The sequence below is a fragment of the Natator depressus genome, chromosome 4, assembly GCF_965152275.1.
Source record: "Natator depressus isolate rNatDep1 chromosome 4, rNatDep2.hap1, whole genome shotgun sequence".
NCBI classification, from domain to species: Eukaryota; Metazoa; Chordata; order Testudines; family Cheloniidae; genus Natator; species Natator depressus.
In genome coordinates this window covers 54,169,458-54,195,644 of record NC_134237.1, presented here as the reverse complement: position 1 = coordinate 54,195,644, position 26,187 = coordinate 54,169,458, and the positions used below count along the sequence as shown (strand labels likewise).

Here is a 26,187-nt window from a genome sequence, read left to right as displayed (position 1 = left end):
AATATTACTAGAATAAAAGAAAAACTTCTTGAAGTTGTACATTACACAGTATTATCCTGCAATATTGTACTATAGCAAAGTTGGCAGTGCTGGAAGTTTCAGGGACTGAATTTAATTTTGTTATATTATTTAATTTTAATTATTTTTAAAAAACAAGTATTCAAGATAGCCACACACAATAAAGTACCAAAAGGCCTGGGGGCTTTATCCAGCTGAAAATATCGGTGGCCTTCTCTGCCCCAGAAACCTTGGAAAGCCCTAATTTTTTTTAAAGGAAAAGGGAAAACGGGTGGGTGGGTGCAGAGCCACAGAGACTGCTTTCTACTAGACAGGGCCTTAATACTGCAATTACATATTGATTTTTCTGCTTGTTTAAAACTGTTGACATGGCCCTTGGGAATATTTGTCTACAAAACAGGATTTTACATTGTTTCAATTATCAGCTTCTTAATTATCCATGAGTAACTTTGTTGACAATCCTTTATGATTTTGTATAATCTCCTGGGTGGCTTCTTAAACTCTATTTGAGGTTTATGACTTGTTTACACACACACACACACACACACACACACACACACACACACACACACACACACACACACACACACACACACACACACACACACACACACACACTCTTTAGTAGAGATCTTCAGTTTACAGAAAAGAGTCTGCTGATCTCTCCCTCTCCCAACTGAGAAATCACTGAAACAACACTAACTGTCTCAATAATCGCGTATCGCAGATCCAATTATGGGGGAGAAATGGCTTCAGTGGAAGCTGCCAACTTTTTTTTTTTTTGTATTGCCTTTACGCTATAATCCTAAATATAATTTCTTTTGCCAGACCTTTAAAGTGTTCAAGGTTTAGTCTATGCATTAGCATGCCTAAACATTGCCTGACACTGGACAAAGAGTGTCAGTTTTGTACAGTCACATCTTCAACAATGCCCCTAGGATGCATACAATTTTATATAATTCATATTCCATGCTGCATATCCAAACTTTAAAAGAACGGTATGCATATTCTCTAAAGAAAAGTTCAAAATGATTATCATACAGACATTAACTTGCCTCTGTAGTTCACACCCTTAAAAATGGTGGGGGGAGGGAAAAGGGTAGAAGATGGATGTTTTAGTAAATCAAGTACAGCCCATCAACCCAAAAGGATATTAATATTGCTACTACAAATTAGTTTGTCTTGGCTAAGTCAAGTCTCTTTTACACAGCCGTCTACACAGTGAATGCCACAAAATTCCTTAAAATTTACACTCTGTGTGGAAGAATAAGGTTGGCTAATATGGAAACCATATTGATGTTCAGTGCTGTAGTTTCTAATGCTCTTTATCCTTCCAGGTGATGCTTCACAGCACAAGGGGCCTGATCCAAGGCCCGTTAAAGTCAACGGAAAGACTACCACTGATTTCAGTGGATTTTGGATGAGGCAGTAGTAGAACAGTTACTGTTGCTATTTTTTATCTAGAAAGGACTTTCAGTTCTATAGTAGGTTTGTTGGGACCTTAAAATGCACAAAACATGCCCTACAGGAGTTACATTTCCCTGAGTGTAGTGTATTGTATATACTACAGGCCCTGAAAAGCAAAAGGAAACAAATGTCTCTCTGTACTTAGTTACTATGATGACTGGTGTGTTACAAGTACCTAGATAAGTAGATTCAGTGACCTAATCTTCAGAGATTAGATGAGGTCTCTGCACTATGACAACAGACCACCCTGATACTAAAACTAAAAAGTGTCTACGGTAGTTATTGGGTACTGTACGTTTGTGTTCAGTATGGTAAATTCATAAGATCTGAAAAAAAAGTCTCCTTGGGATTTTTTCCCCCCGACATTATGTTTTAAAAGTTCTTTTTAAAGTCCTGTAAATCCTACTGGCCACCCCAGAACATAAATATGAGACCTCAGAGTCATCAAAAAATCTAAAGATGGTAGGGGGCAGGCAAGTGGCAGTTTCCTTATATCAAATTATATAAAATAAAGTTTTTAAAAAGCAAAATGACCTGGTACTTTACTGCCACTCACCTGGGCCCATGTGGTTGGATCTATTCTTTTGTTGGAATTTCTGATACCTATGATAACCCGAATGATAGATCTGGATTGTCACAATGATCAAGAAATTGGCTGATGTGATTTCAAGGCCAGCATTTTTAGAATGGCAAGAACAGAACAATCCTCTCCCCGACTGTTAGTTAGGGCATTCAGTTCGGAACTGATAATTGTTTAGCTAGTATTTAAAAAAATCTTTGAAATTCAACTTCAGAAACTGTAATTCAGTGTCAGTGAGTATAGATCAAGGTTTTAAAAAAATATCTACTGTAAATTAAAAGCAAATGTGTAAAAGTATTTTTCAGTGCTCCATCCCACAGATCATATATTTCATTCCTCAAATTAAATCTGAGTGAATATTGGTTTATTGATTTATGGAATAATTGCTTTAAAAACTATGGAAATATGAGAATCCAGGCAGACACTGACAGTTGGTGAACAAAAATAAATGTCAGCTACTCAGTAGTTTCATCATTTTCTTGGAGTTATTTTTATTTTAATTTTCTTTGGTAACATCATGTATCAGCTCTGATTATTTTTTAAAAAATTAAGATTATACATACACCATGAAACTAGAGCCAGATCACCCTCTCCAATTTTAAGTGCAAAGGGGATAAAATCAGTGGAAAACTTGATGAGATGGCCAATAATCTGTCAGAGGAAGGGAGTATTGTGAAGAGGGGCTCCATTGGTGGTTGTGGAAGAGGGGAGTTGGAGCGAGGAAAGCTGCTCTTTTGGAATCATGGGGAAACAGCAGTAGGAATTAATTTTGATGTGGTCAGCATTAATTCTCAAGATTTTCCTGCTCTGCACCTTTAAATACTTTTACAGGACTGAGATATGACCCGTTTTGTGGGTGGGATTGCAAAAAGCATATGGCACCTAAGAGTCATGCTGCCATGGTGGATATGAGGAGGTGCTTTGGGGGGAAGTATTTTGGAAATTGGGGTACTCTGTGTGAGCATGCTGGTCATTCATGGATACCCTGAGATCTTCAAGATCTTCACATGGATTTTGGGATCTCTGGGGTCAGGAGGAGGAGCATGCATCTTCTACCCCCAGTGGGCTGTCAAATCCCCACCCCCTAGAGGAAATCACATGTTCAAAATTCTGTTGCCTGAAGGCCACAGAGTTTTCTGCCTCACTTTGTCTCCTTGCTGCCTTTTTATGCAGGATAACATGATCTGCCTGTTAGGCTTTAGAAAAAAGCAATAGTTTCCTTTTAATTAGAAAATTGCCATGTTGTTCACTGGTTTTGATCACTTCTAAATAACACATTTGGTTTTAACAAATGACGTGGGAGAGGAAGATGGCCTTTTACATTTTTAAAATTGCTAAATGTTCAAAAAGGATTTATACACATAACAAAATTAAAACAGGGATTATCTAGCACTGTGTGTGGGATACAGCTATAATCTATACAGTGCATGGAAAAGAAGCTGGCACACTCAGTTGTACTACACACATCTCAGTAATAACAGGGTATGAGGCATACAATTTCAAGGAACACCCACAATGAAAATTATTCTTTCCAAACAGAGAATTGTTTTGGAATAAGTTAGGTTAATTGGCACCATGGGATTCATCTCAAGGAAACACAGAACATTAAAATCTATACATGTGCATGTAAAATGATAAAGTATTATCTTCTTTCCCCTCTCGGTTCCTCAAGTCTAGGAAACATTGCCCAAAATCAACAGAAACTACAGTATAATGTTTTGTTGATTCAAATTTCTTTACCATAAACAGACAATTCCTCATCTGCTTGGCTTACAACCTGAAAGTCATTGCAGTGCCCCACAATTGCTAGCTTAAGTTATAGTTATCTACTTCAATCCCATAAAAAAATGCTCTAGAACATTTGAGCATATGCTACTCATAATTGTAAGGATAATGATTTTACATGCAAACAACATCGCTTTATGATGGTAAGATGCAAGCTTCCTTAAAAGAACTGTTGTGTATCCTTATTTAGGATCAGAATTGTGCTCTGTAAAAGGTCAATGGGAGAACCAGGTATATGTAATTTTCCATACAAGGCGTTCTATTAAAAGACTGATTAATATTACAGTCCTCTGAATCCAGTTACATTATCTTAAACCCTCAGAAAAGTGTTATTACCCTCTCTAAGCTCACCACCTTATAAAAATCCCATCTACCTTTTAATGCACAATGCTTAGGCTCCAGAGTGGTTACTGAGCAGCATGTGTAGACTTTACTCTATCGCTAGAAATAAGGCTGCTAGAAGCTGGAACTGAACAACAGGGGATGAATCACACGATAAATTGCCCTGTTCTGTTTACTCCCCCTGAAGCATCTGGCACCAGCCACTGTCTGAAGACAGGATACTGGGCTAGATGGACCATTGGTCTGACCCAGTATGGCCGTTCTTATGTCCAGTATCTGATTAAGGGAGAAAATATTTTATTTGTGTTCAAGGTTTTCATAAAACAGTGACATTCTTTTTGTTTTATATTTAAAATTGTCCTTATTTTTGGAATGGACTACTTGTGCCTCCTAGGCACTACTTCCTTCCCAAATTTCTATCCAAATTCTGGCAAGGCATTCAAAACTGCAGGCTGCCTTTACATTGTGATTCCCAGTGTGCAGGTCAAAGATGGGGCGTGGCAACAGAAATGTTGGGTATCGTGCTCAAAGCCTGCCTGCCTGCTCCCATCCTGACCTCCTGAATTACTGAGAATCCCATGTGATTCGAAGAAGTAACTTTGTTTCAGCTCTGTGCTGGAGTTTGTCAGCCTGCAGCTGCCAAGGAGTGTTTCTATTACTTCCCTCCCAGCAGCCTGTTAGTGGATTGATGAGGCACAACAATAGTGCTTTGGGTGGTTTTTGTGTAGGCACAAAGTAGGACCTGGAAAGCAGCTGTAGTAGTAGCAACTCAACCTGTCCCCTACCACAGCCAAAACGCTCCTATTTCCAATCAAGACGCATTCCAGAGAACCAAAACAGTACTCCACCGTGTATCTCTGTCATGTGCTAGTCGTCGATTTTATTCCCCTCGAGGCTATGCACACATCTTACAGAGGTTTTAACATGGTTCCTGTGGTGAGAATGTAGAAGCAAGGTGGCAGCTAAAACATAGACTCCAGGTGGTATGAATTGTGGAATCAAACAAAACCACATACCTACATTGCTGGCTCCGAAGAAGAAATCCTGCACAACTGGCATACATGGATAGCGCTGCATGTTTGTATTTCACAGTATAGCATTGTTATTTTAGGGGACAACATGAATTCCCCCACATGCGGACAGCAGCCTGGTCTCTCAGGAGCAGAGAGTTCCACTTCCCCCAAGAAAAGCCCAGAGAATGATGGTGCAGAGTTGTAGCCCCATGAAGTTGGAAGAGGGAGGAGACTCAGGTGGCTCTTCCAGTCCTCACTCCCTTTCCAATGCCTGCAGAGGAACACAGCCCTCTTGCTGTGGAAAACTTACACCCCTGGGGAAGGGAGATTCTAGGGATAGTGACTGTAGCCACCAGAATCGTGGCTTTTGCAAGAATCAGTAAAGTCAGATGGCAAAATGGCAGCAAGCTCATTTGTGCCAATTCCCTTGCCTCCTACAGCTCTTGGCTGTAAACCATGGGTTAATACACAAAACCCACATTTTTCCTGGGGGAAAATGAAGGGGGGCAATTAACCTCCTTCCCCCAATGCAAGAATTCACAGGACATTCCTTGCTTTGACACTTGGAATTTCCTCTCTCCTACATGAGTTATTCCTATAAAAGAGAGGGTGAGGGGCTTAGTGATACTTGCATGTTAAAATCAGTGTGTGAATTCTGCCCAGGTGTCTACTGCCTCTATCAGTAGCAGAAGGCCCATTGATATCACTAGGAAGCATGTGCATTGGCTGAGGTCAGAAAATGGCCCATATGCCTGATTCAAAAACAAGCACACATATTTATACCACTGTCCAATGGTGTATATGAAGAGCTTTGGGCAAACATATATCTGAGCACAGAAGCCAGAGAATAACAAATAATCCAATTCTACTCATAAACAGACTGATTATAAAATACTTTATTGCGTTATCTTATTTTTTTCTATAGTACCCATTTTCATAGTAGCTATGAGGCTCCTTGGATTCTTTAGAAGTAGTTATAATATTCTACCTTTTGATTTAAGAGCTATAAATAAAATAACATCTTACGCAAAAATACTTTTTGGATACTTAGTGTCTGTCCCAGAGTAACCAAGGAGATGATGCAGTAAACTTGTGGATGAAACTGATTTTATTAAAAAATCATATTTGTTCTCAAGTTTTAACTAATCTTGGTCAAATGCTTTGTCAGCCATTTGATTATAGTATAGGCCTATAATATAATGGAAGTGGCAGCAACTTCTCTAATTAAGGTTGAGTAACAGGTTCCATTTCACACCTCATTTTAAACTGTTTGGAACATCTTAAAATTTTCCTGAGTTGGGTTTCTGTCCAAGAGTGACTTTTTCCACAGAGTTTGAGCAAAACTCTTCAGGTACTTTTGAGCACAAAGATAATGAAAAAAAAAACAAAAAAAACCCCATCCAAACCCCAGTATTCTCATAATAAATTATTGTAATCTTTTTTGAACAGCCCTATTGCCAATTCAGCTGAGAGATGAAAGCTAAAGTTTGGAATGGAAATAGCCCTCATCTTGTCTGATGCAAAAGGGGTTAAAAAAGGAGTCGTCATGTGATCTTTGTGGAGACCATTCAGGACTCAAAATATGCCTCAGGCAATGATTTAGCAAAGCATTCAAGAACATGCTTAAGCCCTAGCACTTTCTTAATGTTCAGAATTTACTTAAGTGCTTTGCTGAATCAGGACCATAACCTTCAATTCTCAAGATGACTTGCTCATCAGGCATAGTCAAAATAATTAAAGGTAATTTTGCACCTTCAATTCAGTGTAACAACTGCAAATACGTAACTTGTATATAAAGTTGTAGAGATATCTTGCACAGTATTATATTTTATTATTTGAGTAGTCATGTAGTTAAAGACACCAAGGAGATAGAGTATAAAAGTTTCACATGCTAACCCTGTGGTCCTGTTTAAAGATGTTTGTGGAGGCAAGGAGCTCACTTCATGAGTGTCCAGCCACCCTGAGCAGCTCTGGAATATTTGGAGCATTTGACTCCCAACCTTATAGATAGCCTATTTAATACCTGCCAGTCCCCTTTAATGTACTTGTACCGAACAGTTAAGCTGTTAGGGTAGATCTAGACTTTGTGTTCATAAGAAGTGATTCAATAATTTAAATGGAGCATGTGTTCTTAAAACAATTAAACCGACATTTACATCTGCATTCACTGTAACAACTTCAGAAAAGTATTGGCCATTAAAATAATTACAAGGAACTTTATAAGAATATCACACTTCAAAAACTCTGAAATCATAAAAGTGTGTAAAGACAGTCTTACTGGGTAATTTGATGGTTTAAAGAAATGAAGACGCATATGTGGTTTAAATTTATGGAAACTTTCTATTAAAATTTAAGCCATTGTGACAAGGAAAAAAGATTCATAGCCGGGGGATGGAGCAGAAGGTGTCTGAGATCATGGCGCCTAGCTCATATATACTTAACAGCCTATCATCAGCATCATTTCACTGACATGTGTTTTCTCTTTTGGGGTTTTCTTTTTTTTTCTTAGAGGCCTCAAAGGCTTTGCCCTTTTATTCTGGTGTTTTCATTAGTCTTACTATTAAAAGATTATTATGTGTTTTGTTTTGTTTTAAAGTTGATCTCCATACAATATAACTTGGTGTGATAACTCCGCAAAGGCAGTTTTAAGGATACCCATTTCACTCAGATTTCTACTTCAGACACTTTGGCTGAAATGGAATTGCTTGGCTTATAATACGGTCCTGTTGCTGATTCTATAACTTCATAATCAACAGATATATATTAAAGCCTCGAATGCTACAATAAAATAAAAATGATTTAGGGGCAATTAGTGGATGAGAAATGCCACTTGAGCTTAAGGTTGCCAACTTTCTAATTGCACAAAACCGAACACCCTTGCCCCTGCCCTGCCCCTTCGCTGAGGCCACACCCCTACTCACTCCAGTCCCCCACCCCTCTGTCATTCGCTCCCCCCCACCCTCACTCACTTTCACTGGGCCGGTGCAGGGCATGTGGGCTCTCGGGTGGGGCCAGGGATAAGAAGGAGGGGGCTCCGGTTTGGGGCCGAGCGGTTTGGGTGCAGGAGGGCGCTCAGAGCTGGGGTATGGGGTTGGGCTGTGGGGGAGTGTATGGGGTGCAGGCTCTGGTAGGGAGTTTGGCTGTGGGAGGGGGTTCCGACCTGGGGCAGGGGATTGGGGTGTGGGGTCTAGGAGGGAGTTAGGGTGTGGGGGTAGGTTCTGACCTGGGGCAGGGGGTTTGAGGTGCGGGCTCTGGCCAGGTCACGCTTACCTCAGGTGGCTCCCAGACCGCAGCGTGGCAGGGCTAAGGCAGGTTCCCTGCCTGCCCTGGCTCCACACTGCTCCTGGAAGCAGCTGGTATGTCTGGCTCCTAGATGGAGGTGTGGTCAGGCGACTCTGCGCACAGCCCGCACCCGCAAACACTGCCCCTGCAACTCCCATTGGCCGCCATTTCCAGCCAATGGGAGCTGTGGGGCTGGTGCTGGGGATGGGGACAGCACGTGGAGCTTCCCTGATCACCCCTGCATCTAAGGGACAGACATGGAGGCGGGAAGCCTGCCTTAGCCCTGCTGCACTGCCAACCGGACTTTTAATGGCCCAGTCAGCGGTGCTGACCGGAGACGCCAGGATCCCTTTTCAACCGGGTGTTCCAATTGAAAACCAGACACCTGACAACCCTACTTGAGCCTCCTGTTGATGAAGTGGCAAAAAGTGGCTAATGAGATCGTTGGATGTAGTGCGTGGGGGAGTAGTGAGTAGGAGTAGGGAGGTAATTTTACCTCTGTATATGGCACTGGTGAGACTGATATTGGATACAGTTCTGGTGTCCGTTTTAGGAAGTATGTTGAAAAATTGGAGAGGGCTCAAAGAAGAGCCATGAAAATAATTTGAGTGCTGGAGAAAATGCCTTACAGTGAGAGACTTAAAGAGTTCAATCTGTCTAGCTTATCAAAAAAAATAAATAAATAAAAAAATTGAGATGTGACTTGATTACAGGGTAAAAATATCTTCATGAGGAGATGAAGCTGTATAAGTATCTTCATGGTGAGTGTGATACAGCATGGCCAGAGGGCAGCAGGAGAGTGTTAGAAGGGAGCCTTCTTCCCTGTAGAGGGAAGAAAGTTTGCTATAAATTAATTAAAACACTTGAAGCCAATTAAAGCACCTTAAGCCAGTCACATGATAAAACCCCCCGCTTCAATCAGACAAGAGGAAGAGTAGAAGCAGAGTGGATTGGCACTGGAGCAAAGAGCAGGTTGGAGGCGTTGAAGCAGAGTGGATTGGTGTTGGAGCAGAGAGCAGTTTGGAGGGAAGCAGAGGAGAGTTTGGAGAAGTGCTGCGGTGGGCTAAGAAGACCAAGACCCTAGGTAAAGGGACACCTGGTTTGTGCAGAGGGAGGGCAGGAAGCCCCACAAGCTGAAGGGCAGGAGAGGGAAGTAGCCCAGGGGAAGGAACCGCTAGTTTTAGTGGTTTACTGCTATCCCTAGGGCCCCTGGGCTGGGACCCGGAGTAGCGGCCGGGCGTGGGTCCCTTCCTCTCCACTCCCCTCCTCTAGAACACTAGTGGGGCAATTAATACCCCAGTTCAGAGGCAAAAAACGGTGCCCTGAACCCCCACCCAAGAAGAGAAAGCGCGAGACCCATCATAGTAGTGCCGGCAATTTGCCACAGTGAGATACTAATAGGCTCTTTAATCTTATGGAGAAAGAACCAGTGGCTGGAATCTGAAGCCAGATAAATTCAAATTAGAAATTAGGCACCAATATTTAATAGTGAGGGTGATTAACCACTGGAAAAAACTGAAATGATGGATTGATTTGTCACCTCTTGATATCTTAATATCTAGACTGGATGCCTTTCTGAAAGATATCCATTAGTCAAATACAAGTTATTAGGCTCAAAACAGGGCTAACTGGGTGAAAATCAGTGGCCTGTGATATGAAAGATGTCAGATTAGATGATCAGTAGTTAAAAAATCTTAAGATAAAACTATGCTGCGAAAATCAATGCAAGACAAAAATCAGAAAACGTGTTTTCTTGGTAAATTTTGTCCTTGTTATAGAACTTGGAAGGAACACATGTAGAATACGGCTTTGTAACTCCAAACTGGTTTTATCAGGCCAAAAAATGGAGCTGAAAATCAGGGGAACAAGATAAGAGTCTATATGATAGGCCACTCTTGCCACCAAGTCCCTTGGTTGCCCCTTGACACAAGCACTACCCACTGGAGGCTCCCCATAATAGATATCGTGGGAGAGCCAAGGAGTTCCCACTCTGTGGCCAGAATGAAATGTGCCTGAAAAATACTGGAGGTAGCCAGCTTCTGCATTAAACCCCATCCAAGGCTTCCAAAGACAAGAAGAGGGGATGGCCAAATTAGGAAATATTATGGTAGCAGGGCATGTCTGCCAGCCACACTGCCAGTGAGGATTAGTGGTTGAGAGATTTGCAGAGACAAGCTGGAAATGTGCTTCTGGCCAGGGTCCCCAGGGTATGGACTTTCTTTCCCCATGAATTCTGGGTCTCTGTGTATTTGAGAAGTCTTCCTTAAGGTTCAGGCCATCACCATCCTCACTTGAGAAGACTGGTTTAGGCAGTATGTCTTTGGGCTATGATGAAATATTTACTCAGCCTTAATGTACTTATGCTAACATAATGTGTACATCTGAGTGCATATAATATCCTCCCTTTTCTTTTGATTAAAACCCTCAGAATTAACTCCCCTCACTCAACACACTTGACCATATTGTGCCATCAGTTTTAAGCAGAAATGCCTATTGATGGCAATGGAGATTAAAAATTGATGGTGCAATAGAACCCTTGCCATATATAATGGGTTGTACCATTCTTTTCTGTTTAACTTGCATTTATATTTATAAATCTTCAGGGGGACAACTGGGAAAAATCCACCGGATCATCCCATTCGTGTGTTGAAGCTAGCTGCTTCACAGAAGGGGAAATGGGCACGGTCAGGAAACTCCACTGTGTGGATCACCAAGCAGATCAGAGGAGCAAAAACACCTCTGCACTCTGTACCACTGGCAGTATGGCTCATTCCCTGACAATATAGTCATTCGCTTCACCATACCTATGCATTGTTTCTCTATTCATGGATCTGACCACCACTGCCATAGTCAGGGTCTTAATACTAGTCAGACCACCACTAATGTTCATGGCTATTTGCTCTTTGTACAAGGGGAGCATGCCACATATGGGGGCTTCCTCCTCTTCATCCCAGTGACAGATATGGCAATTTCCTGCAATATCTTTGAGAGATATTACTGAAATTAAGTTCAACTAGCTTTGCAGTCCATTGTATTATACATGCAAAATTTATGTATTATTGTGGGATTGTACATAACTTCTCGTGGGGGGAAACATGGATAGTGTAAACCCTAGGAAGTGTTAGGAGCTTCAAAGGACTGTTTTAAACAGTATGCCAGACAAGCAGGACATTTTTGGACAAAGTTAAGTATGTTTCCTAGGAAATACCTGGGGGAGAGAGAATGCAAATTCTCACCTCTGGACCAACCTTTTGAAGGTATATGCTGAGGAGAGACCTGTTGTCTGACTGATTACCTATTCACGGTCTCTGAAGATCAAAGACCCAAGCTGTATAAAGGAAAGCTAACCTATGCATATGTGTTCTTCTTCTGAACTAAAGTGGTTACGAACTTGTAACCACAGAAAAACCTCCGTGTGCAATTTCAAGGACTGACTCCTTCCAGAGCCCTTGTTGGAGATGGGAATGTGGGTGATCTCTGAAAAGCTTATTAGCATGCTAATAGGTTCTCTATTGTTTTTAATACATTTTCTCTGTAATGCTTTCACCTTGAGAATAAATGTGTTTGCTGAGAAAGGGCTGTGTGATAACATAACTATGGGTACAACTGTTCATAGCCTCTGAGGAGAAACAAATTGCAGATGCTGGCCTGTTTAGTCAGTCTGGCTTTCTGGGGATATCACAGTGTAAAGCAGGGAACTGTACAGCCTGGAAAAACTCCAGTCAGGAGTGAAGAGAGGTGATGGCTGGGGAGCTGGAAGCCTAACAGTAGGTGCCTTGCTGGACCATGAAGGGGGAAATACAGGTACAGGTGCAGTTGCCCTGAACTGTGAAAATTCCAACCTCAAAGTAATCCTCTGAATGGCCTATGGCAGCCTATAGAATAAGATGCTACAGATTTGCTGTTCTGTAGCTGTCATATGTGCTGACTACCCCCACATTTCCACTTCACCTGTAAAAACAGAAGGGAGGGATCAGGCCCATCATTAACTTTGCCCGTATCCTTCTAAACCGGAGCTGTTTTAATCAAGCCCATGTTTTAGACCCTTTCCAAAGGTATTGTTCTTACCTGTCATTCACCCAATCACTATATAAATATCACATTTCACCAGGTAAAATATGACCATATAAATGTGTTTTAAAAAAAACAACACAAAAAACAGGGTGGGGGGGAGGAAATGTTGTTATAGTGGCTAGAGTTTAGTGTTTGTCAGGGCTTGTCTATTGTGCTATAGCATTGTCCAAACCATTAATTAGTGCATGGCAAGCTGGTGCTCTGTATATTCACACTCTGGCTTGCTGTGCTGTTACTCGGTATCTAGACAACCCTCAATCTTTCAGATATAAATACAAACTAAACAGAAATCTTTTAAACTGCTGTTTTCAGGGAGGTTAAACCTTGGCTGTAAAAATAAAATGTAACACACACAGCCTAACACAGTAGCATTTTTATCAAAAAGTGAAAATATTGTTTTTTAGTTACACCAAACCCAAAATTGGGCAGTGGGTGGGAGGCAAATTGTCAACAGTTCTTATTCATTTCAGAGGGAAATCTTCATGTGACATGCACAGGTAACTGGGTGAAAACCCTATGTCCTGTGTTCTACAGGAGGTGAGGTTAGATTATCTAATGGTTGTTTCTTCTTTAAAATCTATGAAAATGATGGAAAAACTGAGAAAATTCCATTTTTTTGGTATTTTGAAAAAAAAAAGGCCAAAATGTCACCATTAGAAAAAAACTGCACCTACACATTTTGGGCGTGATTCTGATTTCTCATTACTAAAGCTCCCTTGATTTCACTGTAGTTACTCTGTAAGGAGAGAATCAGGCTCATTGTAACAAAAATGTACACAGACCGCTTCCATTAGTGTTACATTAGTGAGAATTAAACATGTTTAACCCCCTTTTGTCTTGTAAAGAGAAGAGATCTCTTATTCAGACAGCCCACACACAGCTACAATGCCCCAACAGACCTGAACCATTCATGGTCAATGATGTCAGTAATCTGCATACTAATGTCCTGAAGCACTAATTACCAAAATATTCAGACTGTAAAGATTCTGGAGAAATAACTCTGCATTTAAAAAAAATTGAAACAGGGATTACGTTAACATGAACTATATATCTTTTTGATTGTGCCAGCAGGGTCTAAACAGGGAAGTTAAAGTGCAACATGTTAGAGCCTTTTACATATTGCTCCCTTCCAGAGCATTTTGCCAGAATCAGGTATTATTATCCCTGATATTATTTTTATATGTGAACAGTGTCTGTAGTTGCCACAGGGATGTTATGTAACTGTGAATGGGAAGGAAGGTGATTAGTGTGACTCGGAATGAAAAGGGAGGTGGCCCACAGGATGTTCTGTTATAATGATATACACTGTAAAAAATGGTTGAGAACTGTTTTAAAATAATCATTAGGGAATATTTGGTTTTATTTATTTTCTTCTACTTTTTCAAGTTATTGGGTGTTTTATATAACTATTAGCGCAGTTAAGCTGCGTGTACTAATTTTCAGCATTCTCCTGCCTTCTTCTCCCTACCTATCGGCTAGTGTCCTGCTTCCAGCTACTTCTCCTTCCTTCTTCCTCTGCAGAATGCAAAAAGGCCTCCACCCATTCAAGACCCCAACCCACCAGAAAGCACTAGAACACCCATCATTCCTTCTAACTGGACCGCCTTCGGTTTCTTGCTTGTCTTTCCTTTGCTTCCAGTCTTCCAGCTAAATTAGCACTACTGGCTCTATGGTGGTGACTTTCGTAATGCTGACTGATCTCCCCGTTTTTGTAGATTGGTCAAATGGAATGAGTCAGTCAGGACTATGGAAAGGTTGGACAGGCCGGGGGGAGAGGATTCTTGACAAAAGGGTGATTCATACCTAATGTATCACACTAACAATTTTTTTTTAACACCGTGCTCTCCGGAAAGCCATAGGTGTAAATCATCTAGGAATTAACTGAAATTATTTAATGGTCTGATTTGCACTGGCTAAATAGTGGACTAAAGTACTTATTTGGACAAATTCTACTTTTCATTGACATTAATTGAGTTGTACTAGTATTACTCAAGAGGAGAATTTGTTCCATTGTGTGCAATATGTAGGCACAAAGAGCTAAGTCTGGGTTTGTGCTTTAGAATTGGCTATTCATTGCTTACCTTTTTAAAAACCTTTAATTTAGCTTATTAAAGATGTCTCGACATTAGACAACAACTAACTGCTGCAGTATTTCTAAGACATATGCAAACACATGCAGGCCCATAATGATTTGCTATAATTCCCAGTAACAACTTTGCTTGAGAGTGTGTGAACCAAGTGAAGTATGTGTGTGTATACAGTATGTATGTGAAAAGAGATGTATAGGAGTGCTTGTGTGAGTATTCACAACACATGGTTTGGTGATATTCATGTGATAAACTGCAGAACCATGTCATAAATTGCAGTTATCATGTACATTTGACTGCCTCACATGTGTTTACTTCACCACTCATCAATAATGCAGCCATCCCAAACTCATACTTATAAACACTTTGCCAAGATTTGAAATAACAGGAGCCTAAAGTTAGTGTCTCTAAATCTGTATTTATATGCCTAAATAAGTGGGCTAATTTTCAAAGTGCTGAACACTTAGCAACTTCCATTAATTTTAGTGGGAGCTGCTGGGTGCTCGGCACACCTTGAAAATCAAGCCACTTATTCGGGTGCTTCAATATAGACCCGGGGAGACTACCCCAATTTTGAAAATTGTGGTGCTTTTGTCTAGTAAAGGGGTGGCCAACCTGTGGCTCTCGAGCCACAGCAGCTTTTCAGAAGTTAATATGCGGCTCTTTGTATAGGCACTGACTCCGGGGCTGGAGCTACAGGTGCCAACTTTCCAATGTGCCGGGGCGTGCTCACTGCTCAACCCCTGGCTTTGCCACAGGCCCTGCCTCCTCTCTCCTTCCCCTCCCCCCCAGAGCCTCCTGCACCCCACAAAACAGCTGATCAGGAGGTGCGGGGAGGGAGGGGGAGGCGCTGATTGGCGGGGCTGCTGGTGGGTGGGAGACACTGGGAGTGGGTGGTGGGAGCTGCTGGGCGGCTGCTGACGTATCACTGTGGCTCTTTGGCAATGTACATTGGTAAATTTTGGCTCCTTCTCAGGCTCAGGTTGGCCACCCCGGTCTAGTATATTTCTGATAATAGTAACTAGGCCTTAATATTATGCCCATCACCATGATGTAGAGACACTGAGAACACCACATTATACTAGAACATGCTCCTTTTATATTTGTTGTGTATTTTTTCTTTTTTTTTTCTTCTTTTTTGTCTTGGAGCTCAGTAGCTGAAGGCAATCCACATAGGCACAAAGGCAATGGTCAATAAATCATAAAATCATAGAAATTAGTTCTTTTTTTAAAAGAAACTACTGTATTTTGCATTTATTCCTCTGTTTCAAAACAAACCCAAAATTATCCAAACACCGTCTCAGAAAGGTCTATCTGAAACTGTCCTGTTGGCATTGTATCTGATGCACAAAAAGCCTATTTATCGTGTAATAAATACTTTAGATCAACATAGCTCATTTTCATTATTTTTTTTTTCATTTCACCAAAGCAAGTCCATGAATTATTTCAGGTAAGGAGGCTTTTTATGAAGTTAGATTGCAGTTCTTTGATGCACAGCCTGATTCTAAAGCTTAATTCCAATTTTACATATCACATAGTAGGATTTCAGCTGAGTTATCAGTATAAACATTTACATAAGTAAATATTGGAATAAAATATAGATGGGTTCTGACTAAAATATCACTTTGTAGCCTTTGGATTCCCTTAAGTTTACTAATCCCACGATTTTATTGTCATATCTAGAAGTACTGCCTTGAAAACCAACATCTCCAGGAATAATAATGTCACATCATTGCCCAATCATCAGGGCTCTATTCCAGCTCCCATTAAAGTCAATAGTAGTCTTTGTGCTTGATCAGCACTAGAAAAATTCACTAATATATAGGCATACGTTTAGAGGTGCAGTAACATTTTTAGGGTACAGGTTGTGTGCTGCACATTTTAGATTATACCACAGACAACGGGCAGTTTTTGTAGTTCTCAGGGATTGAAGAAATGGGGAGGGGAAGCACAGCTCCCCCTGTGCTAAAAAAACACAGGGTAGCTCCCCCTCCTTCTTGGATGGTGTGGTGAGAGCTCCCCCTTCTGTATGCTTCTACAATAACCACTGGTAATACCAAAAGATTCAAGTGGGATAATTCCTTAAATGGCTCAAGCCTGCTCCCACTGAAGTCAATGCCAAAGTCTGGCAAACTTCAGTAGTAGCATAATCAGGCCTAAATGATGTAAATGTGGAGATAACTTTGTGATCCAGGTGCTGTACATCCTCCTGTACATTCAAGGGGAAGAAACAATTAAAAGCACAGAGAAAAATATGGATACAGTTCTTATAATCAGTCTTTTCCCTTTACTTAACCAAGGAAAGCAGACTCCTTCATTATGCTCCCTTTCCTTATCAGTTGGAACTCTACTATATTTCATATTTGCTCCTTATCTTCTATTTAGAATACTTTTTCTTTAAATTAAAATATTTTCCTGAAAAAAATTGCTGTTGTTCGCCATGATTTTGATTTTAAATGAAAAGCACATAGAGGGAGGGTAACAAATAATTAGATTAAAATATAAGCAGATGAGAGAGAAATAAAAAAGAATTCCAACCTTTATGCCACTTTGAACAAGCTTGTGTATGTCCAAAAACGGTTCCTTAATTATGTCCCCTTCAGGAGTGAAAATCTTCACATATCCTTCCTTCTCAAGGATAAAGAGACGATGTGATGCATCCCCACAGTGCACTGCACCAACAGGCTGCCTCAAACCACTCACAACCTCCTGAATACAGAAGCAGTTGTGCTTGTGCTTTCTAAAGAAATCGGAGAAAAACAGTGAGACTTTTTTTATTATTATTATTTTGCAAAAGATACAATTCACAGAACCTTCACATAACATTGCCCCTGAGAACTACAATACAAGGTTCCAAAAGTGGTATTACAAGGATAATTATAAACGCCAAATTTTGTCCTCAGATGCACTGTGGCCCCTCCTACTGAAGTCAATGAGAGTAACCTGTGTACAGCCAAGAGCAAAATTTGGCTTTATATAGCTGAGAGTTAAAGTAAAGTAGCCTGATATCTGAGAGGCGGGGAGGGAGAGCAAAATTCACAGAGAGGAAAGTGAATTTTTTATAGGCAAATTCTCTCCTAAAGTAAGCACTGCAAATCCCAAAGACTTCAGAATTTGATAAAATTTTCCTTATTTTGGAGAAGTGTACTGAAATAACATAATCCAATTTATTCACAATAGTGGGAAATGTACAGGAGAAAAAAATGCCATATGCATAAAAACAGATTTGCTAATAAATTATTGTAGAGAAACTTCCATACTGCTGTAAACTATTAGTAATAAATTTCAGATCAAAATGACACACATGAAGTACATATGAATCACAGAGAAGCTTGGCTCATAATACTCTGTTAGTAACCTACATATTAAAAGTATCTAAGCTAATGTGATTAAAAAAAAGGCACTTAAACAGCAGCAGAAGAAAATAACATCTGGAGGACACAGCTGCTGAGCATAAGCACAGACTGAGCTGATTCACTGTGAAAACCACAAAGATTTGTCAGTTTTTTTAGATTAAACAGCATTTATCTTTATGAACCTGCTGAGCTCTTCCACTTTGTCATATTCTTCCATCTGGTCCAAATAGTTAGAAGCTGGGCCTCGCACTTGTTTTCTTGGAAAATCTGGAAAGCACAAGCCACCATCTTTTCTTGCATAGTAAAAGCAAAACTCATCAGCTGTAGTTTGGAGAAACCCTTAAAAATGTAAAAGAGCATAAAAGTGTTTAGTGTATTGCCAAGCCTGCAGGTTTTGTGCCTTCAACCTAATGTTCAAATGGGTTATATTCTGAGTGGAAAAATAAGGACTTTAAACAAAGTTCTGTCTTTAAACACAGATAGATGGAGTAATACGGAGTAAGATGGAGTAATTTTGTGGCTTACTCTTCTCTATTTCTATCACCCATTATTTGCAATGTGATTAAACAGGAAAAAAACAATGATGTTAAAATAATACTAAGGGTCAGTCATAAAAACATGAGAGAAAATTCAGAGTTAAGGTGGCCATGCACCTGTTGACATCAGCAGACCCCACTAATAAAGGACAATGTGTTGTAAAGCTCAAGCTATTGCAGCCTTAACTTAACTTTTTCTTGCTGTTTTGGTTTATAGCTGATGCTTAGCATTATTATTTTAACAACATTATATTACAGAGTATTGGTTTTCATTTTGTTTTTATGCTGCTAACTGCCATTGAAATAATTGATGGTACTTTCCATTGATTTATAAAAGGGTGTAAAAACTTCATATCAATATCTTAAAAACTTCATGAAGCATTGGCACCAAAAGACAGACAGTATAACTGGTGCATGAGCAGTAGTCTCAAAAAGAGAGGACTAAGGATAAAACATAACTTAATTTATATTCAGATGTCCTTACAACTCTGTGGTTAGTACTCTGCACTACCATGGGAGAACCTGAGGTTCAATGTCACAGACTAGTTCTTTACTCTCCAGGGCCTAAGAAGAGGGAGTGCCGCATCCTGCTCTGTAGCTATACCTGTAGCCTATCTAAAGCAAGTGTGCATGGGTTCTGTAAACTGTCTTTAGCTGAAAGGAGTTCTTTAGGTTTGGGGTTATTTAAAGAAGGAGTCTGAAAACCAAAAAGAAAAAAAGAAAAGAAATGAGATCTATGAGGAAGAACAGTGCTGCTGTTGACTTTTTAATACATTCCAGTAACAGCAAGACTATTACTTTCTGCCCATAGACCTATTTCTAGTAAGTTTCACCCATTTTTAATCCTCTTTATCAAAGCTCATGTGTACATCAGAAGGCAGAATTTAGCCCATTATATATAGCGTGTGGGGTTTCAAATAAAATCAGCAAGGTAGTCTGTTTTAGAACATCTTTAAGTTCCCTTTGCACTGCCAGAGCAATGCAAAAGGAGACTTTGCATGAGTCAGGATATGGGCCATGGTATATACAGAATTAATAATGATTCAGTGTATAGGATAAAAGTTTTATTGGCACTCAGTTGGGATCATCAGCATGACTCTCATATAACTTCACCACTTGTAAGTAATGCAGTTATCCCAAATTTATGTCAATAAAACTTTTGGACTTCAACTCACAATCATGTATTCTTTTCATATGCATCCTCCTTTAATAAATAAATATCCAGGTCATTCCAAATAATGGGCCAAATTCTGCCTTTGGGTTATAGAAAATAAAATTTGGAACACGTGATTGTGTGTTGTGGCATGAAGGTTTCATTGGCATGAATTTGGAGATTCAGCAAATATCAGCAGCTAGTGGCTGTTTCTAATTTATAGGAACTAGCACAAGAAATGCATGAGAAAAAAGATACATAATTTTCATATGGAATAAGTGAAGATTAATTGTGACATAACCATGGAACAGTATTCCAAGGCTCTGTATTTGTCAAGCTAGACCCCAAAACAATCCAGAATCTTGATGTTGAATTATTTGACATCAGAGGGCATGACCAAGCCCTTAGTAATTTCTTTCTCTACATACAATCGACAGTCAAGCTAAGTGCAATGGACATTTGGAGCTGTAGAATTACTACATGCTCAATATGCCATTTTTATTAAGGACACATTTCTTTGTTCTGAAATTTTATCTTCAATAAGAATAAATGGGAGTATGTGTAGATCACACTGTTTAGCCAGTGTATGTTCATTTCTAATAACAGTCAGATGCAAACTCATTTAACCTATGCCATATGGAATGTTCTTTACTTATACATAAAGTGATTGACTTTATGCCTGTGGCTATTTGTATCATGAAGTATTTTAGCATGTAAGCAAGTATGAAATGTACTGAACTTGTTTTTGCCATTCAATAAGCCCATTCCTTTTTCATATTCTATAACTCTGTTTTTAAAAACTGGGGTTTGAACTGAACTCTGAAATGTTACAGTGTCAATGGATGAACTTGCTAAGTTGTCAAAAAGAGATGGTGTCTCTATAAGGACAACTCCAATTGTGCACAATGGGTAGTATTTTGAAAAATGCTCAGAGTTGGTCTAACTGCCTCCATGGAAATTAATGGAGTTAGGCCAACTCTGAGCACTTTTCAAAATCCCACCCTGTATATGTTCCATCCAATTAAGGTCAATTTATCTTTGGATGTCTGTGCAATTCCCATTGACTTCAATGGGAGTCTGGCACATGTATAAAAAGGCAGAACTTGGCCCTTAGGTTTTATTCTGCCATGTAATAAGAAAGCATTACTTACAAATTTTTGCTGCCATATATTACATATACTAGATCAGATATGAAAACTGTCTCAATAAAGAAATATTTACATTAGATAAGGGGTCAAAATCCTGCAGTTTTTACTCTATCCTTAGTAAAGCACAGCTGCTACTGACTTCTCCGGGGTTTATGCCTAAGGGCTGTAAAGTGTGGCCCTCTGAATTTCTGTATGTATTGCTATGTTTTTAAAGACCCTTACAGGTGGTGATGAATTTTCTCTGCTCATTCTAAGTTTCTCCTGTTTTGCTAGGATCCTGCAGACATTATATTTCTTTATATTTGAAAAATGAATGGTAAAAAGAGAGAGGAATCTGATCTCAAGGTCCCAGTCTGTATATCCCTGAAGTTGAGGATTGTTCAGGTCAGGAAATCTAGATCTAAACCCATCATGTGGATTTGAGATCCAGTCTGGATCCAAAACTTGCTAGGAAAGGTTGGAGCTTCCAGGTTCAGAAACTATTTCCCTCTTCCCCCCAATCCCACCCTTCATCCCTATCTCACTACGTTTTCCATCACCCTTGACTCCTTCTACCCTCTTTCCTATTGCAAGGTCACCCAGCCAATCCTCAGCCTTGGCTTCACTCACCAACAACTTCCTCTGCTCCTGAACTCATCCAGCTGAGCATCCTGGATGGCAGTCCTACAACCATGCTGACTTCTACCACTACAAATTTATTCTTTCCTCCTACAGCTCTTCTACCTCACTATTCAAGAAGCACCACTTCTGCATTCTCATTCAATTCTGCCATTGCAAAGTTGCAACCAGAGCTGCCTCTCTTGCAACTTTGCTTCCCTCCTTAAACCTCTCCATTGCTCCAACCTCGCTAAGGTCAGGGTTTCACTGATTTTTTTTAATCTACAAGATCTGATGGGACCTCCCTTCTTCTCCCTCTAACTCCTCCTCCAAATCACCCTCTCTACTCCCCCCCATCACCAAAACTGAGATTTCTTGTTTGCTCTCCTCCTCTAACCACTCCAACTGCCCCAGCAACCTCTTCCCTGCTTCCCATCCTGATCTCCTTACTCCCCACTCTCCTTTTCTTAAGGTTTTCCCTCAATCCCACATTCTCCAGTGGTTCATTCCCTTCACAATAAACGTATGCTCTAATTTCGCCTTCATAAAAAAAAAATCATCCTTGACCCCACTTACTTCTCCAACTACATTCTCTCTTCTCCCATTCATTTCCAAGCTCACTGAACATACTGTCTACAAGTGCTGTCTGGAATTCCTCTTCTTCATCTCCCTTCTAGACTCTTTTAATCTGGTTTCTCCCTCCACTGAAACAGCTTTCACCATCATATCATCTTCCTGACCAAATCTTCTACTATATCTCCAACTATTATCAACCTAACTTCTTTGCTGCTTTTCAACCGATTGACCATGCTCTTCTTCTTGATATCTTATTCTTCCTCAGCTTTTGTAACCTCCATCACTTTCTGGTTACTCCTACATCTCAAACTTTTCCTTTGGCATCTTGTTCAGTGATGCCTCCTCTCCCTTTCTGTAACTTTAAAGAGGAGTCTTCAGTGGACTGATTGAGTCAGGTTCTGATCCGGGCCCCAGCCTTTACCCACCACAATCATGGGGAGCCTGCTGTAAATTAAAGCAGCCCCTGGACTGCTCTAACTTATCCTGGGCCTGTACCATACCTGGAACAGGTCAAGTCCAGAAGACACGCCACTCACCTCTTTCTTGAGCTGTGCACAGGATGAACGGCTAGCCCACTGAATTAAATGGAGCTACATTGATTTATGCCACCTGGGTATCTAACCTAATGACTTTATTCCTGCTAACTTCATGGAGATAGAGAATATATATATTTTTAATCACAAGGAAACAGGACAATACTTCCCTTAGTCATTTCTTTGTTCCATGATGATGGATTTTGAAAAGTTTTGGGGGGGTATAAATGAACAGCTTTCTAGCGTCACATCTGAAATTGTTGACAAAAAATATGCTCACCTCACTCTCCTCAACCCTTAGCTATGTTCCTGAGGTGACTCCAGCCAGATGCTCCCCCTGCTGAAACCTTTGGAGACTACCAGGTCAGGTGGTCACACAACTTAACCCCAGTGGATTTTTCAGGTGTATGGTAATGGGTCTGCATACACCCAGCAGCAGTGTGGAACTGTTGCAGCCTCCACACTGGACATTTTTCGGCTAATACCAAATAACTGTGGAAGTACTTCTGGAATTGCAGTGCAGGGAGTGGTTATTCTCCATTTCTGCCATTTTGGTTGAATGCCACTTGGTTAAAAATCCACATCTAGATTCTGACTTTGGTAACATCTGGAACTGGATGTGCACACAATCACCTCAACCAGTTTCTGTTAAAAACAAGAATAATGGGCACAAGGGGACAGGTAAGCTGTTTAACCCCAGCTAATGTCAGTTTGCTTCCATGATAGCATTTGGTGCTTCAAAAGTGAAGAAAAATGTGATTTCTAATTCAAAGAAGGGATGTAGGCCCCTTATTTGTAGCAAATCTTCAGCTTGGCTACTGGATTTGGGCACTGAGGATACATTAAAAAGAAAAGGAGTACCTGTGGCACCTTAGAGACTAACCAATTTATTAAAGCATAAGCTTTCGTGAGCTACAGCTCACTATGAAATGAGCTGTAGCTCACGAAAGCTTATGCTTTAATAAATTGGTTAGTCTCTAAGGTGCCACAGGTACTCCTTTTCTTTTTACAGATACAGACTAACACGGCTGCTACTCTGAAACCTGAGGATACATTGTGGACGAATGGAAAAGAATCCTCTCCCCAGGCCATGGAGCAGTTGTGGAGCCACTCTCTGAATGAATCAGTCCCATAAGGCTAAGTACCTACTAATATTTTTGACTTGCAGATGGAGAGAGAACTGGATGGATTTCTGATGCTAGTCAGTAATAGAGCTGGTCTGAAAATGAAACTACAATTAAACAAAAAGAAATAGTTTTTTTCCGAAGTTGAAATTTCATTTCAACCAAAAATTGCTCACCAGCTCTTGTCAATAAAATATGTAACCTTCCTATATCACTTTATGGAGTAAAAGCACTTTTGCCATCACTAACTACTCCTTGTAATTCCCCGGTGATGTAGTTGGGTATTATTCCCACTGCACAGATGGAGAAACTGAGGGAGAGAAATTAAATGATGTGCTATGTGCCAAACACTGAGTCACTGGCAGAGCCATGATTAGAACTCAGACCGGTTTACCTCCCAGCCCTGTGCACGGTCCTCCAAGCCACATTGCCTCACAAGAACCTGTTCTTTGCAGTTCATGTCAACCAATCTAAATAATGAAACATAGGTTGTGGGTTCTTTTTGTTTGTCTTTTCAATACTTGTCAAGTTTGTAAAACTTTCAAGTGGCGGAAACAGATCTCATACATGGATTATAAAACTCAAATGAACTATGAATTTGCTTTTAAATGTACATGTATATTTTGAGGGACACTCTAGAATTCTATAGGTCACTTTCCCCCAAAGTGTGACCTGAATCTCAATACCTTCATGAAATATTAATACATGTGCCAATGACCACTCTGCCAAACAAATCAATTAACCCTGTCCGACATAAGTATGCAACGACTTTGTGTTAGTGCAGCCCACTCTCAGAACAAGTATTTAGAAAGATTATTAGCATCTGATTGATGTAGGAAAACTCCTATTCTAGCTAGCTTGTAGCTCTTTCCTGCAAAGCACAGTGCTCTGTCCAGTGCTAAAGTTATGCTTTCATCTGGTTATCTTTCAAGGCAACCTGGGTGGTCACAAAAAGCACTTGACATCTTGATGCACTTCAGCAGTTTTACATATACACAAACTTTGTAGAAAAATAAATTTGTCATTCATCACCACATATGTTGATCTGGGGAGTGAGGATCCTGAGGCTGTGTAGCTCCTGTGCTGCTCAGCCCATTCCCTCTCTGCCCCCTCCTCCCTCCTTAACTTTTGTTCCCTATAGAGCATTTTTCTCGGAAACTTAGACTCTAATGAAAAGATGATGTAAATGTTCAGCAGAATATACTCATCATTTGGGTTAGTTACAAACTTGTATTTAAAAAAACACTCTTTGTGGTGGCTTCCAGGATGGGCCAAACGTTTACAATATCTACTCTGTTATCTCTGCTCGGCAGGCAGTCTTGGCAACTATGATCTATTCTGCTTTGCTCTGGGGAATGTGATAAAGAGCAAGAAACAGCTGGTTTAAGAAAGCCTTAGAAACATCTCTTAGTTTATAAAGACAATAATAATATTTTCATATTTGAATGGGTTTAGATACATGTTAAACCACACCAAAGGGAAAAAGCAACTCTATTCAAAATGTTTTTGCAAGTCAATAAGAGAACACTACAGAAAAGTCCTGCATCCCAGTGAGTTCAAAGAAAACAAAGTACATACTGTACCTAAGCAATAAAAGCATTGCTCACTTAAAGCCATACCTATTACACAGCTCAGTTTTACAGAACTGTTCATGTTATAAATGATTATTCGCAAGTTTGTCATGATCTTACCTAACTCAGAACTACATTATTTTCTTTTAAATTTCACTACTCAAAAAAATCCCACTAGTTCAACTTTTTTCTGTGGTGCCAACAGTGTTTGGATAAGGAGAGAGGAACAGTTGAAGAAAGGGCAATCATAATTATATAAATGTTTTAGTCCTGTAATTACTGATGATGTTGTTTAACATAATCTTTTAAGACAATATTTTAACTTTTTAAAAATGCAACTACCTTTGCAGGGCATTTTGGCAATCTTGTGTAAAGGTGATAAGAGACATTTGTGTGATGGCTACAGGCACCATGGGCCAAATTCAGCTTTTGGTTATGCCAAGGTAAACCACGTGACTATGGCAGGACCCTTCAGCGTCAGTTAAGGGCGGAATTTGGTCCCACGTTGTTAACAGCATCAATGGAACTGATTCAAAGGGCACTGAAGTCGGTAGAAAGACTCCCACTGATTTCAGTGGGCATTGAATTCTGGTGCATATGTTTAAAAACAAGAATGTATGTGATTACCAAACCAGGAAAGGTCACCTTAAATATTCAACATCTTTATACTACCTACACTATACTACAGCTTCTTTTCTTTCACTTTTTAAAAGCGTATCAGTTAGAAGAGCTTTTTTATGGTTGGCTAATTGTTTTTATGCTTTGCGTGAACAAAGTGAAATTTCAATACAGAGAATAACTTATTCTGGTGATTTGAAAAGTTATAACATATATCACTGGTTTTTCTAGAAATTCAAGAGGAGGCTGGGAAGAAAAAACCCAAATATTCACTTGAATAGGAAAGATCTACCTTCATGGTCCTGACTCTACACTCCTTAATGTCGC

The 26,187-nt window shown here is 40.0% G+C and overlaps 1 protein-coding gene and 1 long non-coding RNA gene across 3 annotated transcripts in view; one reads left to right on the top strand and one right to left on the bottom strand.

The window, feature by feature from the left end:
- The window catches only part of LOC141985840 (uncharacterized), a 234,348-nt gene that overhangs the window by 38,485 nt on the left and 169,676 nt on the right, over positions 1–26,187 (top strand). The window lies entirely within an intron of this gene.
- Positions 1–26,187, bottom strand: part of HHIP (hedgehog interacting protein) — a 92,350-nt gene that overhangs the window by 58,525 nt on the left and 7,638 nt on the right. For both annotated transcript variants that reach the window (XM_074950033.1, XM_074950032.1), the window contains exons 3-4: positions 18,187–18,343; positions 17,187–17,388 (exon numbers count right to left, since the gene is read on the bottom strand). In XM_074950033.1, coding sequence (XP_074806134.1) covers positions 17,187–17,388; positions 18,187–18,343 — 359 coding nt within the window. The remainder of the gene's footprint in view (positions 1–17,186; positions 17,389–18,186; positions 18,344–26,187) is intronic.